The sequence below is a fragment of the Physcomitrium patens genome, chromosome 13 (genome assembly GCF_059467195.1).
Source record: "Physcomitrium patens ecotype Gransden chromosome 13, ASM5946719v1, whole genome shotgun sequence".
Lineage (NCBI taxonomy): Eukaryota > Viridiplantae > Streptophyta > Bryopsida > Funariales > Funariaceae > Physcomitrium > Physcomitrium patens.
In genome coordinates, this window is record NC_143422.1 from 5,630,874 (window position 1) to 5,645,966 (window position 15,093).

Below are 15,093 nucleotides of genomic sequence, written 5' to 3' on the forward strand. Positions count from 1 at the left end.
TCTATAGATTACAATATGAAGTAAAAAAATTAATGCTCAACTTACTTGATCCTCAAATAATGAGTCAAGCAATTGACTTTGCTATGAAGTGCGACAATCGCCTTTTTGAATTCCGATCTAAGAACTGACCTCAACGTTACTATAATTCAATGGCAACACCAACACCTCTTCAACACATACATTCGGAAGTAGAGGATATGCAAATTGATGCAGTATGTTTCAAACCTCTTACTGAGCAAGAAAAGACTCGTTGTCGTCAAGAAGGATTATGTTTATATTGTGGAGAACTAAAGCACACTGCTCAACATTGTCCAAAGAAATGACGTAATCACAAAATGAGGAGTATGGCTGTGAAAGAAGATAATATGTCGAAAAACGAATTTATCCACCTACAATAATGACCGTGCGGCTGGAACCTTGCATAACATCTAGTAAAGGTCCTATTCTCTTCTCAGAGCCTTCTCCTTGTTTTACATTAAATGTTATTTTAGGACCTAAACATTACAAAGTCTCTGCCTTGTTAGATTCAAGAGCCTCAACGTATTTTTTAGATGAAGAATTTACTAAAAGATATAGCATATCTTTAGTAAAGAAAACTAAACCTGTTCATGTAGAAGTCATAGATGGTCGTCCATTATCTTCTGGAGATATTACTCATAAAACCCTTCCTATTGAAGTAATAATCAATGGTCATAATAGCTTTGTAGTATTTAATATCATTAGATCTCTCTCTAATCCAGTCATTTTAGGTTTATCATGGTTAGAAAAATACAACCTTCAAATAAATTGGATTTCTCAAACTCTTATCTTCTCTAAAAGTATAACTAATAGTGTAGTTAATCAAGTAGAGAGTCATAAGTCGAGTTCAATTAAACCCATATTTATAGGTACAAAAGCTTTCTTGTATGCTGCTATGAAAGAATCACCATATATTATTTATGCCACATCCGTTTCTACTGGTGGAAAGACTTGAAGTGGCATTTCAAGCCAATATCAAGAATTTCAAGAAGTATTCAAAAAGAAGAATGCGGATACACTTCCGGAACATCGTCTCTATGATTGCTCAATTGACCTTCAAGAAGAAGCACAACCACCATTCAGACCAATCTATAGTTTATCACAAAATGAGTTGACTGACTCAAGGAATATATTGAAGAAAATCTAGTCAAGAATTTCATATGCCATTCTAAATCTCCAACAGGAGCTCCAATTCTATTTGTGAAGAAAAAAGATGGATCATTGCAGATGTGTGTTGATTATCGAGGACTCAATAAGATTACCATCAAGAACAGGTATCCACTACCTTTAATATCTAGACTTCTTGATCAGCTGAATCAAGCTAAGATCTATACAAAAATAGATCTTCGGGGAGCATACAATCTAGTATGCATCAAAGAAGGAGATGAATGGAAGACTGCATTTCAAACTACGTATGGACATTTTGAATACAACATCATACCTTTTGGACTTACAAATGCACCAGCAGCTTTTCAATATCTCATGTATGATGTTTTTTGAGAGTTTTTGGACGATTTTGTAGTCTGTTATTTAGACGACATCTTGATCTATTTTAAGAATCTAGAAGAACACGAACTTTATGTTCGTCATTTGTTATAAAAATATAAGAGATGCAGGACTCTATGCTAAGATAGAAAAGTGTGTATTCCACACTACTCAAGTTGATTTCTTAGGTTATATCATTTCAAATGATGGACTTATGATGGATCCTAAGAAAGCTCAAACTATTATAGATTGAAAGATCCCAAAAACGGTAAGAGATGCCCACTGTTTTTTGGAATTTGTCAACTACTATCGGATCTTCATCAAAGACTTCTCTCGAGTTGCAGCTCCACTTACACATTTGACTTGTAAAGACAAACTCCAATGGAATCAAGAAGCGGAAGTTGCTTTTGAATCTTTAAAGACAGCGTTTGTTTCTGCACCAATCTTGTATCGTGTTGATTTTTTCAAAGCATTTTTTATGGAAACAGATGCATTGGACTTTGCTCTGGGTGCGGTTTTATCACAAATGGAAATAGATGACAAACTTCATCTAATAGCCTTTCATTCAAGAAAATTTTCAACAACAGAAATCAATTATGAGATCTGCAACAAAGAACTGCTTGCAATTGTGGATTCTTTTCAAGAATGGCATCATTACCTAGAAGGCGCTTCCAGTCCAGTCACCGTGTATACGGATCACAAGAACCTCGAATATTTTATGTCAATACGTGTAGTAAATCATTGCCAAGCTCGTTGGAGCATGTCTTTATCAAGATTCGAGTTCATCATCACTTATCGGCCAGAAAAATAACAAGGTTTGTCTGATGCCTTGTCTAGACGTTCTTATCTTGCACCAAAAGAAGGAGATGCAGCTTTTGAGCAACAAAGAACAGTTCTCTTGAAGCCACTGTAATTTCATCTTCGAGAAATAAAATCAACATTGACTGTTGATTTAACTTTTCTTAAACAAGTCCAGTTAAGTATGTCTTTAGACCCTGTTGTTTATGATATCAAGAATAATTCTTCTAAATCTCATGATCCGTCTAAATTTGAATTCAAGCACAACCTACTCTATATCGAAGGATGCCTATATGTTCCAGAAGGAGAAGCACGTTTACGTGTTCTTCAAGCTCGTCACGACTTCCCAGCAGTAGGACATTTTAGATATAATAAGACTTTGGAGCTGATATCTAGGGATTTTTGGTGGCCTCAAATGTGGAAGGCACTTAAAGATTTTGTACAATCATGTGATATTTATTGAAGATCGAAAACTCCTTGTCATCGACCTTTTGGACTTCTTCAGCCATTATCCATTTCAGAACAATCACGGTCTTCTGTTTCTATGGACTTCATCACGGATCTTTCAATCTCAGGTTCTTATGACTCTATATTCATGATAGTAGATCATTTTACCAAGATGGCACATTTTGTACCATGTACAAAATCTATCAGAAGTGAAGAAATAGCTAAGCTCTTTCTTGACAATATCTATCGCTATCATGGATTATCCAAGGATATTATATCAGATAGGAAAACTCAATTTTTATCAAGATTTTGACGGACTCTTTTCAAGATTCTTAAAGTAGATATAAAACTATCTTCGGCATTCCATCCTCAAACTGATAGACAAACGGAGCGTATTAATCAAGTTTTGGAGCAATATTTAAGATGTACCATTAATTACCAACAAGATGATTGGACAACTCTTTTGCCATTGGCAGAGTTTGCTTACAATAACACGATACATTCTTCTACAAAATAAACACCTTTCTTTACTAATTATGGTTATCATCCACGACTTGATACTTTTAACTTTTTAAAAGTTGATAATCCTGCTGCGAAAGATTTGGCAATTTATTTATCAAAGCTACATGCACTAATGAAGGCATAGTTAAAAGAGGCTCAAGAACAACAAAAGGTCAATGCAGATGTCTATGAAAAGAAACAACCACCATTCTACTTGGATGATAAGGTATGGCTACTTCGTCATAATATCAAGACCACTCGTCCTTGTGACAAGTTGGACTATCAAAGGCTGGAAACATTTCCTATTTTTGTACAAATCAATTTAGTTGCATATCGTTTACATCTACCGGAGTCAATGAAAATCCATCCAGTATTCCATGTGTCTCTTTTTGAACCATACTAGACAGTGGACATACCAAGAAGACGATAAGCTCCACCCTCTCTTATAGAAGTGGACAATAATGAAGAGTTTGAAGTAGAAGAAGTCTTAGATTCAAGGCGACACCCAAAAAAATTAGAATATCTTGTCCATTGGCATGGATATGATATTAGCGAACGCACATGGGAGCCAATAAAGAATCTTGCAAATGCAACAAAGGCGGTGGAGGCTTTTCATCGATGACATCTATCAAAATGAAGATAAAAACCTTCTTTATAAAAGAAACAACATATAGGCAAGATAACATTCTACTTTCAATCCTTGTTTGTAGCTTCTTTGTTGTGTGACGGTCAGGAGATGGAGAACTAACAACCAACAGATTCGACTGAAGAGCCTTCAGTTGCTGACCTACCAGACGAGACATTACGATTGTCACAACCTTCAAGATAATGCAATCAAGATGAAGATCTTCAAGAACGACATATTCTTCCTCGAATAGATGACGAGATACAACGCGCTTGGTATCACGACTTAGGAAGGGACTCCCGATGTTTGGTGATTTTGCTAGAGATAGGAACAACTTCTGATGGTATTCCAAATGTTCTATTCGAAGGAAGTTATGAAGGCCTCAACAATGATCAAATAATTGGGTGGTCTTTCCACCCTGGTATGGGACACTACGGATGGTTGAGAGGTCCTATCAATCATCTTCAAAGAGAACAAAGATCAGAGTATGTGGCGAATACAATTCATCGCATCATAGATTTCTTCAACATATGATGATCGCTCCTTGTGGAACACATTCTTAGAAGAGGGGGTAATATCACGGACATACTCATATAAGCTAGTAATTACATATACAAATAGGTGGAAGTAAGTAAAAGTATGTAAATGTAAGTTAATTCTATAGTATTTAATATGAAAGCTTCCTAGAAGCTTCATAGATGCCGCTTTGACTTCATAGGTGTCTTTAATTGACTTTTTGGATTAGAAACGTGGTCAACAAGTTGGCCATGTGCCACACATGTTGTTAGCTTGAAGATCAAGCTAACTATGTGGCCCACACGTAGAAAAACTTGCCTTGTAAGTCAAGGCATGTGTCCTACAAAGTCAACACATATTGGAGGTCCTATAGAACGTCACTACGTAGCTATTACTTGGATAGTATATATAGAGACAAGAGTGAAGGCTTCTTCACTCTTGTCAACTCCTTTCTTGCTTCCAATCTAGTTTCAAGGATCTTTGGTTTTCTTGTCTTTTGGCAATAGCCATTCTAGTTTCTCTTTCAATATACATACTTATTTATTTATATTTTGTTATCTTTCTTTGAGTGAAGGCTCACTTGTCTGAATTACTTTTTCATCGAGGTCTTGTCCTTGACACCAACACATATTTAAAACTATCTATTAATATATTTTTCTAAAAATACATTCTAAAATGCAAAGATTAGATAAGTTTATGTAAATTAGAGGAAGCTACAAATTTCATTATAATTCTTAAAATAATGAACCAATCAATATTTTATTTCAAAAAAAAAAGATTTGTATTCCTAACACCAACTTTAGTATAAGTTGGTGACATCAATGAGGAGGCTAACTCCAAGTCTTCAAATATAACAAAGACTATTTTGAATGAACCCATAATTATATACATGGAATTAATAGAAATCTGGCATCCACAATAGAAATCGATTTTAAGATACTAATAGTTATAAGCATTTTAATGGTAAAATTATGATCCAATTGATAATCTTTAGTACAGTTCCAACTTATAGAAGTAAATGTGCTTTTTCAGTGTAGCTATTTTCAACAGCCTGGGATGACGCCCAACATGTCTATCAGAATCTTATCCTTGTTACAAACGTGGGCTATGGAGTAGACAAATGCTTGAGAGACTATGAGCTGCAACAGTTCGCACTGTCTGCCTCATTTCAAAGACTTATGAGCCGGAGTTTATCGCTTAAGACGCCATGCAGTTGCACGAATCCACCTTCGAGATTCCCCTCGGGTCATAAAGTTGTGAGCTTCCAGTATCATGTGGCCATGGACTTTCACAAATCCGACCTCAACTATGTCCTTGTAGTTCACACTGGATCCAACGCACAGCAAAGCATGCCATGAGGTTGATGCCTACCTGTCAGGAAGTTGGTATTTTTGTACCAGTGTTAGATTCTTCTGACAAACAACACCTGGTATCTCACCCACACAGGCTAAAAAGATTTTCGTTCTCCTTTGGAATTTCGCAACGAGCGGCAGAGGTAGCGCTACAATGTTCCGCGCTTGAGAATTTTGCAAATGATTCTGTGCGAGACAGCGAGTAGTAGAGATCTGGCATCTCCGAATAACAATATCGTGTGAATCAGCCAAGAGATAGAGGTAAACCGGCCCTTGTACCATCTGTTCAAAATAAGGCAGAGATCCATGCTGAAGTTTTGTAATTGGAGCCAGGTGAGAGGTTGTCTCCATATTCTAAGCGTGCTTAGGTTGGGTTTCTTGTTTTATACAAACACAGTGATTTAGGTTTCATTCTTCTATATATATATATATATATATATATATATTGTGGTGTGTCGAAAATCCCTCATTCGATTGGAGATTTAAAATGGGTCAAATGAAGGAGTTCGTAGAAGACATTAGGAATCAGAATATTAATGTGTTTAAAATAGATTTTTTTAAGATATTTGTTTCCACCGGTTTGTTGTTTGTTCATTGTTTTCTTTGACATAGATTAAAGCATGAAATTCGCGTAGAGTACGCCCACAATTCTTGAGTAATTCAATCCATATTTGGCTTCATCCTTGTGTCGATTCCAAGAAGTCCTTCACTACGGAAAACTTTTTTCAACTAATAATTGACGATGCGAGCGGACAAACCACATGACGACAGAATGCTAAAAACAAAACTGGATGATCGAGTTGCGATCAGGGGTGTAACTTACGTATATCTTTTGACTTTTCACTGAGAAAATCCATAGAAAGTATTGTGTCATACACTTTGAACGCACCTTTAGAACTGACACTCCACCTCAATTAATTCAAAATGCATCTAAGTGCAAATGCTGTAAGTGCCCGGAATGGGGTTGTAAGGAAATTATCGATCAGGTTCTGTTCCAAGCACATTGCACTCTTGTCGCTCAGTAATTCAGACTCAAAAAGCTAAGGGAGATTCTGCTTCGCCCGGAGTGCACGACCATCGAAAGTGGAGATAGGATAACCGCAGTCTGCAGATCAATGCAACGAAGCATGTAGATGCGTTAGGATCTACAACCAACTCTTGTCACGACACAACACGAATTCGCAGCCCATTCACATGTTCGCCCTGTTGGAATCACCTTTTAGGTGCAAGCCTGCTTCTTGCTGCAATGGCGGAATCAGATGTACCATGGAATGGTGTGGTGAAGAAGACCGTATCTTCGCCTCTCGACAAGGTGTGGGACGTTGAATCTGAGTTTCTGGATTTCCCCAACTTGCTCACGCTTGAGCCAGTGGAAAGAGAGAACCGAGTACTGGGATGCACCAAGAAAGTCACTGACCTTCCCGGCCGGATGGGGACCGATGCAGACCAGTGGGCGAAGCAGAAGCTGGTGGTGATCAACCCATCGGAACACGTCTTCTCCTATGAGTCTCTTGAGAACAACACTGGTGTGGACCTCGGCTACTACTCCGCATTCCAGGTAACAGTTCACTCTCCACCTTCTAGTATTCTACAAGTCTGCTTTCATGACTCCCTGCTTAGCCGATTAGAGTGGCGTCCATCCAGCCATCAACCCGGTGCCAATCGGTAACATTGGCTGTGGCCGATTCCAATGTGTTTGGGGGGGGGGGGGGGGGGGGGGGGTAGTACCGCGGCTCTTCGCATGATTTAGGTCTGCGATCGATTTTGTGAAGTTGGTGATTGCAGGCAAAGCAGGAGGAAGATGGAAAGACTTTGGTGCGGTGGGCTTTTCGATTCAGCCCGTCCCAAGCTGGTTGTGATCGGTTTGTGCCCTTCGTTGTGACTGGGACCAATCTATACGGCCAGGAACTTGAGAAGCTCGCTGCCACAGCGTCTCCAGCATCGGTGCTGGTGTTCTGATGAATCGATACATTGGGAGGTGTGAACTTTGTCCGAAGAATTTTTGTTTTTCTGCATTGCACTCTCAGGTGTTCTTACAATTATGCTAGATGCTGGAGCATGGGCCATGTGAAGATTACCACAGACGACGGAAAAGGAATCCGTGCAGTAAGTGAAAAGTTCGAGACTAACTGATCGTAGATCAAGAGTAGACTCTTACAGGTGTTAAATTTGCTGAAAAAAAATTCAGGATAGGATTTTACGATGTCATTGTACGAGGTGCAGGACATCTTTCCCCGCATCTTAGTCTGGAAATTACCAGATCTTTTCAGTGCTGGCGTGCTGATATAGGAGGTGCAGTGTATTTTCCTCAATGGCGTGCCGATTGTGCTTTGTGGAGGAAAACAAAGTTATTTTCTAAAAAATTCCTATCAATTAGTTCATTAGTACTTGGCATCTTTGGTCTCCATGATCGAACTTGACGTACACCTCCCTTGGTTATAAAATTGTGTAGCATAAGTTTTGTTTAACTCACCAACAATCCCTGGTTCTCTCCGTGGTAATTGTTTGCCGCAAATAAGCTGGTATTGTGACATCTCAAGTCGGCAAACTTCATTGCATCTCTAAAAACTCTTCATTTCCTGACTCATCCTAATTTGATTTTTTCTTTCTTCTCACTTCGGTATTTTCAGGGTCTGTAGAAAGCACCTCGAACATCAGCATGTGATGATCATCACCAATTGAGGTGCAAAAGAGATGACTATTACAGAAATCAAAGCAGCAGTGGAGCAATTTTAAAGCAGTTTTTATTTCGATTGAAAGAATCGGTGAAGAAAGCAACCAACTTGCTCAAAGTCGTGGCCATGGTGTTGAGGATAGTAATTCAATGTGGCAATAAGCTGATGTGTGCTTCGAGTGCTAAAAATGCGGATCGAAGTGTCTCCATCTGCTATTTTCACTACACTAATGAACACCTTATTTAACTGTTGTGTGTCATTCAAAGCAAAGTACTTGAAAATGGTTGTGCTCTCAGATTGACTTCAATAAACTAGCGTCTAAAAAAGCTGTGCATTATTAAAAAAAAGAAAAAAAAAAAAAAAAAAAACTCTTTTGATCACCTAGCTCACAGAACACTAAATTATTTTCAACATACTATTAACAGTTAGAGAAACTCGAAGGGGAAAAAGAAAGACAAGAAGCTCATGCTTAGAAACAATGCTTAAATCTATTTTTGAACCAGTATCACCCTGTTGCCAAAAGCCCAAAACAAAGACTTCGGCTCAGCTGCAAACTAACTTAAGAGGACCTGTTTTGGAGCACTCATTTTATCTATTCAAGTTAAATTTTAATTTTTTAATTTTTGAAACATCAGAGGGTTTACTTCCTCGTTTAGGATTATTAAATAAATAATTATATACAATGCCGAAGGACCTTATTAAGGTTTTGAGGAAGAAGGATATACGTACCTTGCACAGGGAAGTAGTATTCTACCTAATTGATTTTTTTATTCTAAAATTTCTACTTTGTTGTCTTTGATCTATATTTTAAATAATTTTTAGAAGTTTTAAGTTATTTTTAAGCAATTTAATTTGATTTTTTTCCCTAGTTTGTACCAAATAGCTCTTATTATTTTATAAATTGGTTCTATAATTGCGTTTCTTCTATTGCATTAAGTTGTATCTTCTCTTTAAATAATTTGGTATATTTTTGTATGAATTGTCCAAAAACACACTCCTACAATAAATGACCATACGATTTTCTTGTTCTGCTTATAGATAATTTGTTAGAATAAGTATGCAAGTTAATGGCTTTATTCAACCTAATGCAGATAAAATTGATAAAGATGCTAGATTTATATTTCCATATTTATTGAGCCACTAAAGACTCCCAAAAACTATAAAGTTTTTTTTTTTTTTTTTTTTTTTTTTGTTAATTTTTTTAAAGCATAAATTGTAATGGCCATTGATTTTAGTACATGATTTTCAATGGTAAGCATTGACTATTATCTTCTTATGCCAAACCAACCATATCAAAGTGGGTCTTGTTTTCCTTGGTTTTATTTAAAAGAGGTTATTATTCATTGAGAATTGTGAATAAAAATTTCTATATTATTTAGTGATTTAAACTAATGCCATTGGGATAAAATTCCAAAGGAACTTTTGGCCTAGCCAAGTTAAAAATGACAGAGTTTTGTAGCACTATGAGTATTCAATTTATTTAGTATTAATTTTATTAAGATGTAAATAATTTTGCTTAAAGGCCAATTGTCTAATAAAGTATAATTTGCCTTTAAGTCAAAAAATTTAGTTCAAATCTTAATAAATATATAAATAAATAAATGAATAAATAAGCATTGAATTTTTTTGTTGTATATCTTTGATCCTAAATTATATATTTTATTAACTATTTTTTACACTTTGAATTTTTTACAAACTTAGATGTGTAAGTAGTCATCCAATACAGATTTCTTTTTTCTATTTTTTTGGATATTTTGATTGATTGAATTCAATTAATAATATGTTTGAAGATGATGAAGATGTTGGATTTTCTTAGCATAATTGCTTTAAGCATCCATCTAAATAATACTACTTCAAATACTATTTAAAAATTTAAGAGATTATGTTCATATTTATAAATATATTATTTGATTATATTCTATATAATTTTTATTTTTCTATTATTTTCTTTTTTAATTGATAAAAAACTCTTTTTTAAGTATCTAATTATTTGTATGGTCTTTATAGATTTTATTTACTCTTTAATTAAAAAAATAATAAAAATAAAAATAAAATAATTATAATTTTAATTTTACTTATTATATTTGATTTTTAAAGTACCAATTAATTTTTTTCGAATAAAAAAATATTTATAATTAAAAACCAATATTAATAATAAAAGAAGTACCTAACAATTTGTAATTTTTTTCTATATAAGCTTATTTTTTATTATGCTTATTGAGCTAGAAAAGCTTGGAGTTTAAAATTAGTACATAGCTTTTGATTTATTCTAGTTAATCTTGAGTCTTAAGGCAAGATTTTATATTGAGATGACTTCCAAGAATATATCAATATTATTTAAATTTTTCTTAAGTTGGTTAAATATCAAATAAGAAGCTAGTTTGTGTTATTACTTTTTTTAGGCATATTAATTTATCTATGTCAAAAAAATTATTATAATTTTGATAGAATTCAAAACATAAATATGAATTAAAAAGAAAATTATGTGCTAATGTAGCAATTTAAAATTAAGTAGAATTGATATCTTTATCATTTTTAAAATTGGCAATTTTGGATATTGATCTTCTGACTTTGACTATTTAAAAAAATACTTTTGATCAAGTATCTTCAAAAGTTGTTCATTTGATTTTAGATCTAATATGTTGGTCTTGTAAAATCAAATGAATAATTCTTGATTAATAGAGTTGGATGTGGAGGCTTATTCAAAGGTAGTTAAAGAAGAGTATTTTTTTTTTAATTTTATATCTAAATATGTGGATAGTTTATATTATATAGATTCAAGTATGAGATCTTTAAATCTTTTCAACAAAGAAGATTTAATTATTTTTATTTCTCTAAGATAATTTGATTATGTTTTTTTATAGAAAAAAAACTACAAAATTTAGATGTCTTCTTTATACTTTTTATAAATCTTGATCTACTACTATCAAATCTTTGTTGTATATAGATGTTTTTTTTTTTTTTTTTTTATTCTTTTTGATGTATTCTAATACTCTTCTAAAATTATTTGAATTGTTGAACTAAGAAGAATATATATTCATCTTTGGTAGCTTTGTCTTCTATATGGTTGTATCTTAGAACTACTTCTAAGATGAAATATTATACTTATTTTTTAAAAATTATGATGACATTCTAATGTATTGTAATTTTTAAGATTTTAGGACCAAAGAAGGTGTTATCAATTTGCATATAAGATTTTGGAAATGAAAGTATGGTTGTCTACAAATTGTAATAGACAACAATTTGAATTTTAGAATTATTATAGTTTATAACTCAGAAGTTTTGCCGTCTTCTTATCACAAGATTATAATTATAATTTCAAATAAGATATTGGATTTTGTTATTGTAATTACTTGAAGTGCAAAGCATATTGCTAATAAAGATATAGATATAATTGTTATTCTTGTAATGATTAAATTTATGATACTATCGTAAACTTTATAATTTATTGTGATACTTGGGATTTTTGTAATACTTGAGTTATTTATTAGGTACACGGATTGGAGTAGCAATATTAGATTTTTAGCTATGAATTTAAATATCACCATAATATTTTGTCTTTGAGTTATTATAAGCAAACTCAAGGATTATATTTAATTCTTGCAAGTATTAGAATTAGATAATATAATAAAACCAAAGATATGTAGTAAGTCTATTTTAAAATCTTTTTTTCCTATCCTCTCCTTCTTCCACATCTAAAGTTGGCATATCATGTCCAAAAAAGAATTGCCAAAATAAGTAATAATTAAGGCTATTTATTTACATCTTATAAATAAATTGCCAATAATTCTTCTTATTTACATCTTATAAATGAATCTTTAAGACTTATAATCAAATTTTCAAATATAAAAATATTTATTATTACATATCAAATTTATACAAAAAATCATAAATATCCAATAATATTAGATATAAATAGTGACACTATATATATATATATATATATATATATATATAAGAATTCTTAATAGATCCAAATTTTTACTAAATCAACCTATTGTCAAGGACAAAGACTCGATGAGGGAAAATATACACAAAAAGGCTATCTCGATATAATAAGTCAAAATATAAACAAGTAGGTATATTAAAAGGAAACTGGAATGGCTATTGCCACAAGACAAGAAACTAAAGACTCTTGAACCTGGACTAGAAGCAAGAAAGGAGTTGACAAGAGTGAAGAAGCCTTCACTCTTGTCTCTATATATACTATCTAACTAGGGGCTACGTGGCGACGTTCTATAGGACCTCTAATATGTGTTGACTTTGTAGGACACATGCCTTGACTTACAAGGCAAGTTTTTCTACGTGTGGGCCACATAGTTAGCTTGATCTTCAAGCTAACAACATGTGTGGCACATGGCCAACTTGTTGACCACGTTTCTAATCCAGAAAGTCAATTAAAGACACCTATGAAGTCAAAGCAGCGTCTAGGAAGTTTCTAGGAAACTTATATATTAAATATTATAGAATTAACTTACTTTTATCTACTTTTACTTACTTCTACCTATTTCTATATGTAATTATTAGCTTACATGATTATGGCCGTGACACCTATGCATGATGAAGAATATGATAATTATGATGAATGTGATTGATTTTTATTGGATTTGGATCCAACAGTAGAGAAATAAATCTAGAGATCATTGATTATTGGCAAACCTCTAACCAATACCCTTATGAACAAGATGCCAATTGAGGACATGGAGAATCTTATCACAAAAAAAATATATATATAAAAGCACTTATAGCCAATAAAAAATCTGATTATATGTAGTATATAGGCTTGAGAGCAATTCAATACATGCGTCATGAGTTAGAAGAATTTGTAAAATGTACCATAAGTGAAGATAAGTAAGTTATCTACTTTGGAGACAATTCTATATCTTACATCATAAAAAGATATAGTGATGTCAACTTAAAATTTATAAATAGATGAGAAGATTACACCAAATGTTTTACATGTACTAGGACTTGCAAAAAACTTGTTCTATACCAAAGAGTTAGATAAGGAATGTAGAGAAATTTGTATTAAAGTTGGAACATCCACACTCATAAAAAAAATTTGTCAAATGATTACAACATCCATGTTAAATCTTGATTTATATAAATTAAGTACAATGATTACATCAAATAAGCACCAAATTGCTATCCTAGCTATTACATACTTAAATCAAGATTATTGCAATACTCAAGACCGAGATACATAAATTAGCAAAGATTAAAAGAAATACAAAAAATGACTAATAGAATTAATTTCTTTAATGAAAATAAAGTAATTTTATGTCAATATTCTATAAAAATTAAGCAATATAAAGAAAAAAAATTCTATACAAGGTGTGCAAAGAGCTAAAAAATGATTAAGACTTATACATTTCAATATTTGTGGTTCTATGCAAATTGGAATACATTCTAGATGTCCTTGTTTTACTACATTTATTGATGATCTATCAAGATATTTTCATGTCTATTTAATGAAATATAAATTAGAATTATATAATAAATTTATTTTATATAAAAAATTTATAGAAAAAAAACATATATTTTAAAATTAAAATACTAAGATACAATTGTGGAAGTGAATATAAATCAGATGCATTTAAAGATTTGTATAATAAAAAAAGAATAAAATGAGAATTTACTACAGCTTATACACCATAATAAAATGATGTTTTTGCAAAATAGAATAAGACATTAGTAGAAAAAATTCTTATAATGTTATCCTATTCTAAATTATTCACAATTTTTTGAAGTAAAGCATTCTAAACAACAAATTATCTTCAAAATAGGAGTCCTATAAAATCTATACAAAGAAACAAGTTCCTATTTACATTATAGTATAGAAGGCAACCTAATGTATCTTACTTTAAAATCTTTGGATATAAAGTCCATATTTTTATTCTTAAAGATATTAGAAAGAAATTAGATTCTCACACTCAAGAAGCCATCTTTTTAGACTATAGTAAAAAATCTAAGACCTATTAACTCATGAATATTCAAATTAGATAAATCATTATTTTGAGAGATATTATCTTCAATGAGATTTTATATGATGTAAAAGAAAAACAATTTTGACAAGATGCAAATGAAGAGCTTTTTATTGAGTCAAAATTCTTTAAGCATCCTTCAACAACAATAAGGTCTAATCTAAAAAACATACTTTGTACTCAAAAAGTATGTCTTTACAATCAATACCACTACCAAGAGATCCACATATATCTAATCAATAAATAATATTTAATTAAAAATAATTATCTAATAGTTCTCAAAATATAAGAAGACAACCTCCTTCTCACATTGATATAATTGAATCTTTTTTTCAACATTAATTACATAATGATTATAAAATCTCACCTCTTGAAGACAATAAAGTCAATTCTATATTGATAGAACAAAGTCTTTTAACTAATTTATGACCTACAAGAACTATTAAATCATTAAAAGATTATTAAAATCCATATAAGGAAGAAAAGAATATAAACATCAATGCCATAAAAATCAACAAGCTTAAATAGTTTCTACTAACATAGAAATTCTACAATCTATTCAAGAAGCATTAGAATAGGTCGATGTTAAATAATGGCAAGAAGCCATCACTATTAAGCTTCAATTATTAGATAAAAATAAAATATGGCAACTCTACCTTCAAATCAAGCATCAATTTCTTCCAAGTAGATAT

General features: G+C 32.3%; 1 protein-coding gene across 4 annotated transcripts; it reads left to right on the forward strand.

Moving 5' to 3' along the window:
• The first annotated feature begins 6,731 nt into the window (after positions 1-6,731).
• LOC112290317 (uncharacterized) lies at positions 6,732-8,663 on the forward strand. Of its 4 annotated transcripts, none has more exons than XR_016506002.1 (3): positions 6,846-7,300; positions 7,515-7,720; positions 8,373-8,512. XR_016506002.1 is itself a non-coding variant. In XM_024536469.3 (3 exons), exons 1-2 carry the CDS (start codon positions 6,989-6,991, stop codon positions 7,699-7,701), a joined length of 486 nt encoding a protein of 161 aa, XP_024392237.1. In that variant the 5' UTR covers positions 6,846-6,988; the 3' UTR covers positions 7,702-7,720; positions 8,373-8,663. The 4 variants fall into 4 exon arrangements, 3 of the variants coding, with proteins under 3 accessions (XP_024392236.1, XP_090111370.1, XP_024392237.1); XM_024536469.3 differs by having other exon boundaries at positions 7,528-7,720; positions 8,373-8,663; XM_024536468.3 differs by lacking the exon at positions 8,373-8,512 and having other exon boundaries at positions 6,732-7,300; positions 7,528-8,126.
• The last annotated feature ends 6,430 nt before the right edge of the window (positions 8,664-15,093 follow it).

What these genes read in the sequence shown, in the direction of transcription:
- LOC112290317 (XM_024536468.3), top strand. Translation starts at nt 6,989, where the DNA reads ATGGCGGAATCAGATGTACCATGGAATGGTGTGGTGAAGAAGACCGTA. An exon ending in GCTACTACTCCGCATTCCAG is followed by an intron (nt 7,301 to 7,527) that starts GTAACAGTTCAC and finishes TGGTGATTGCAG; the next exon opens with GCAAAGCAGGAGGAAGATGG.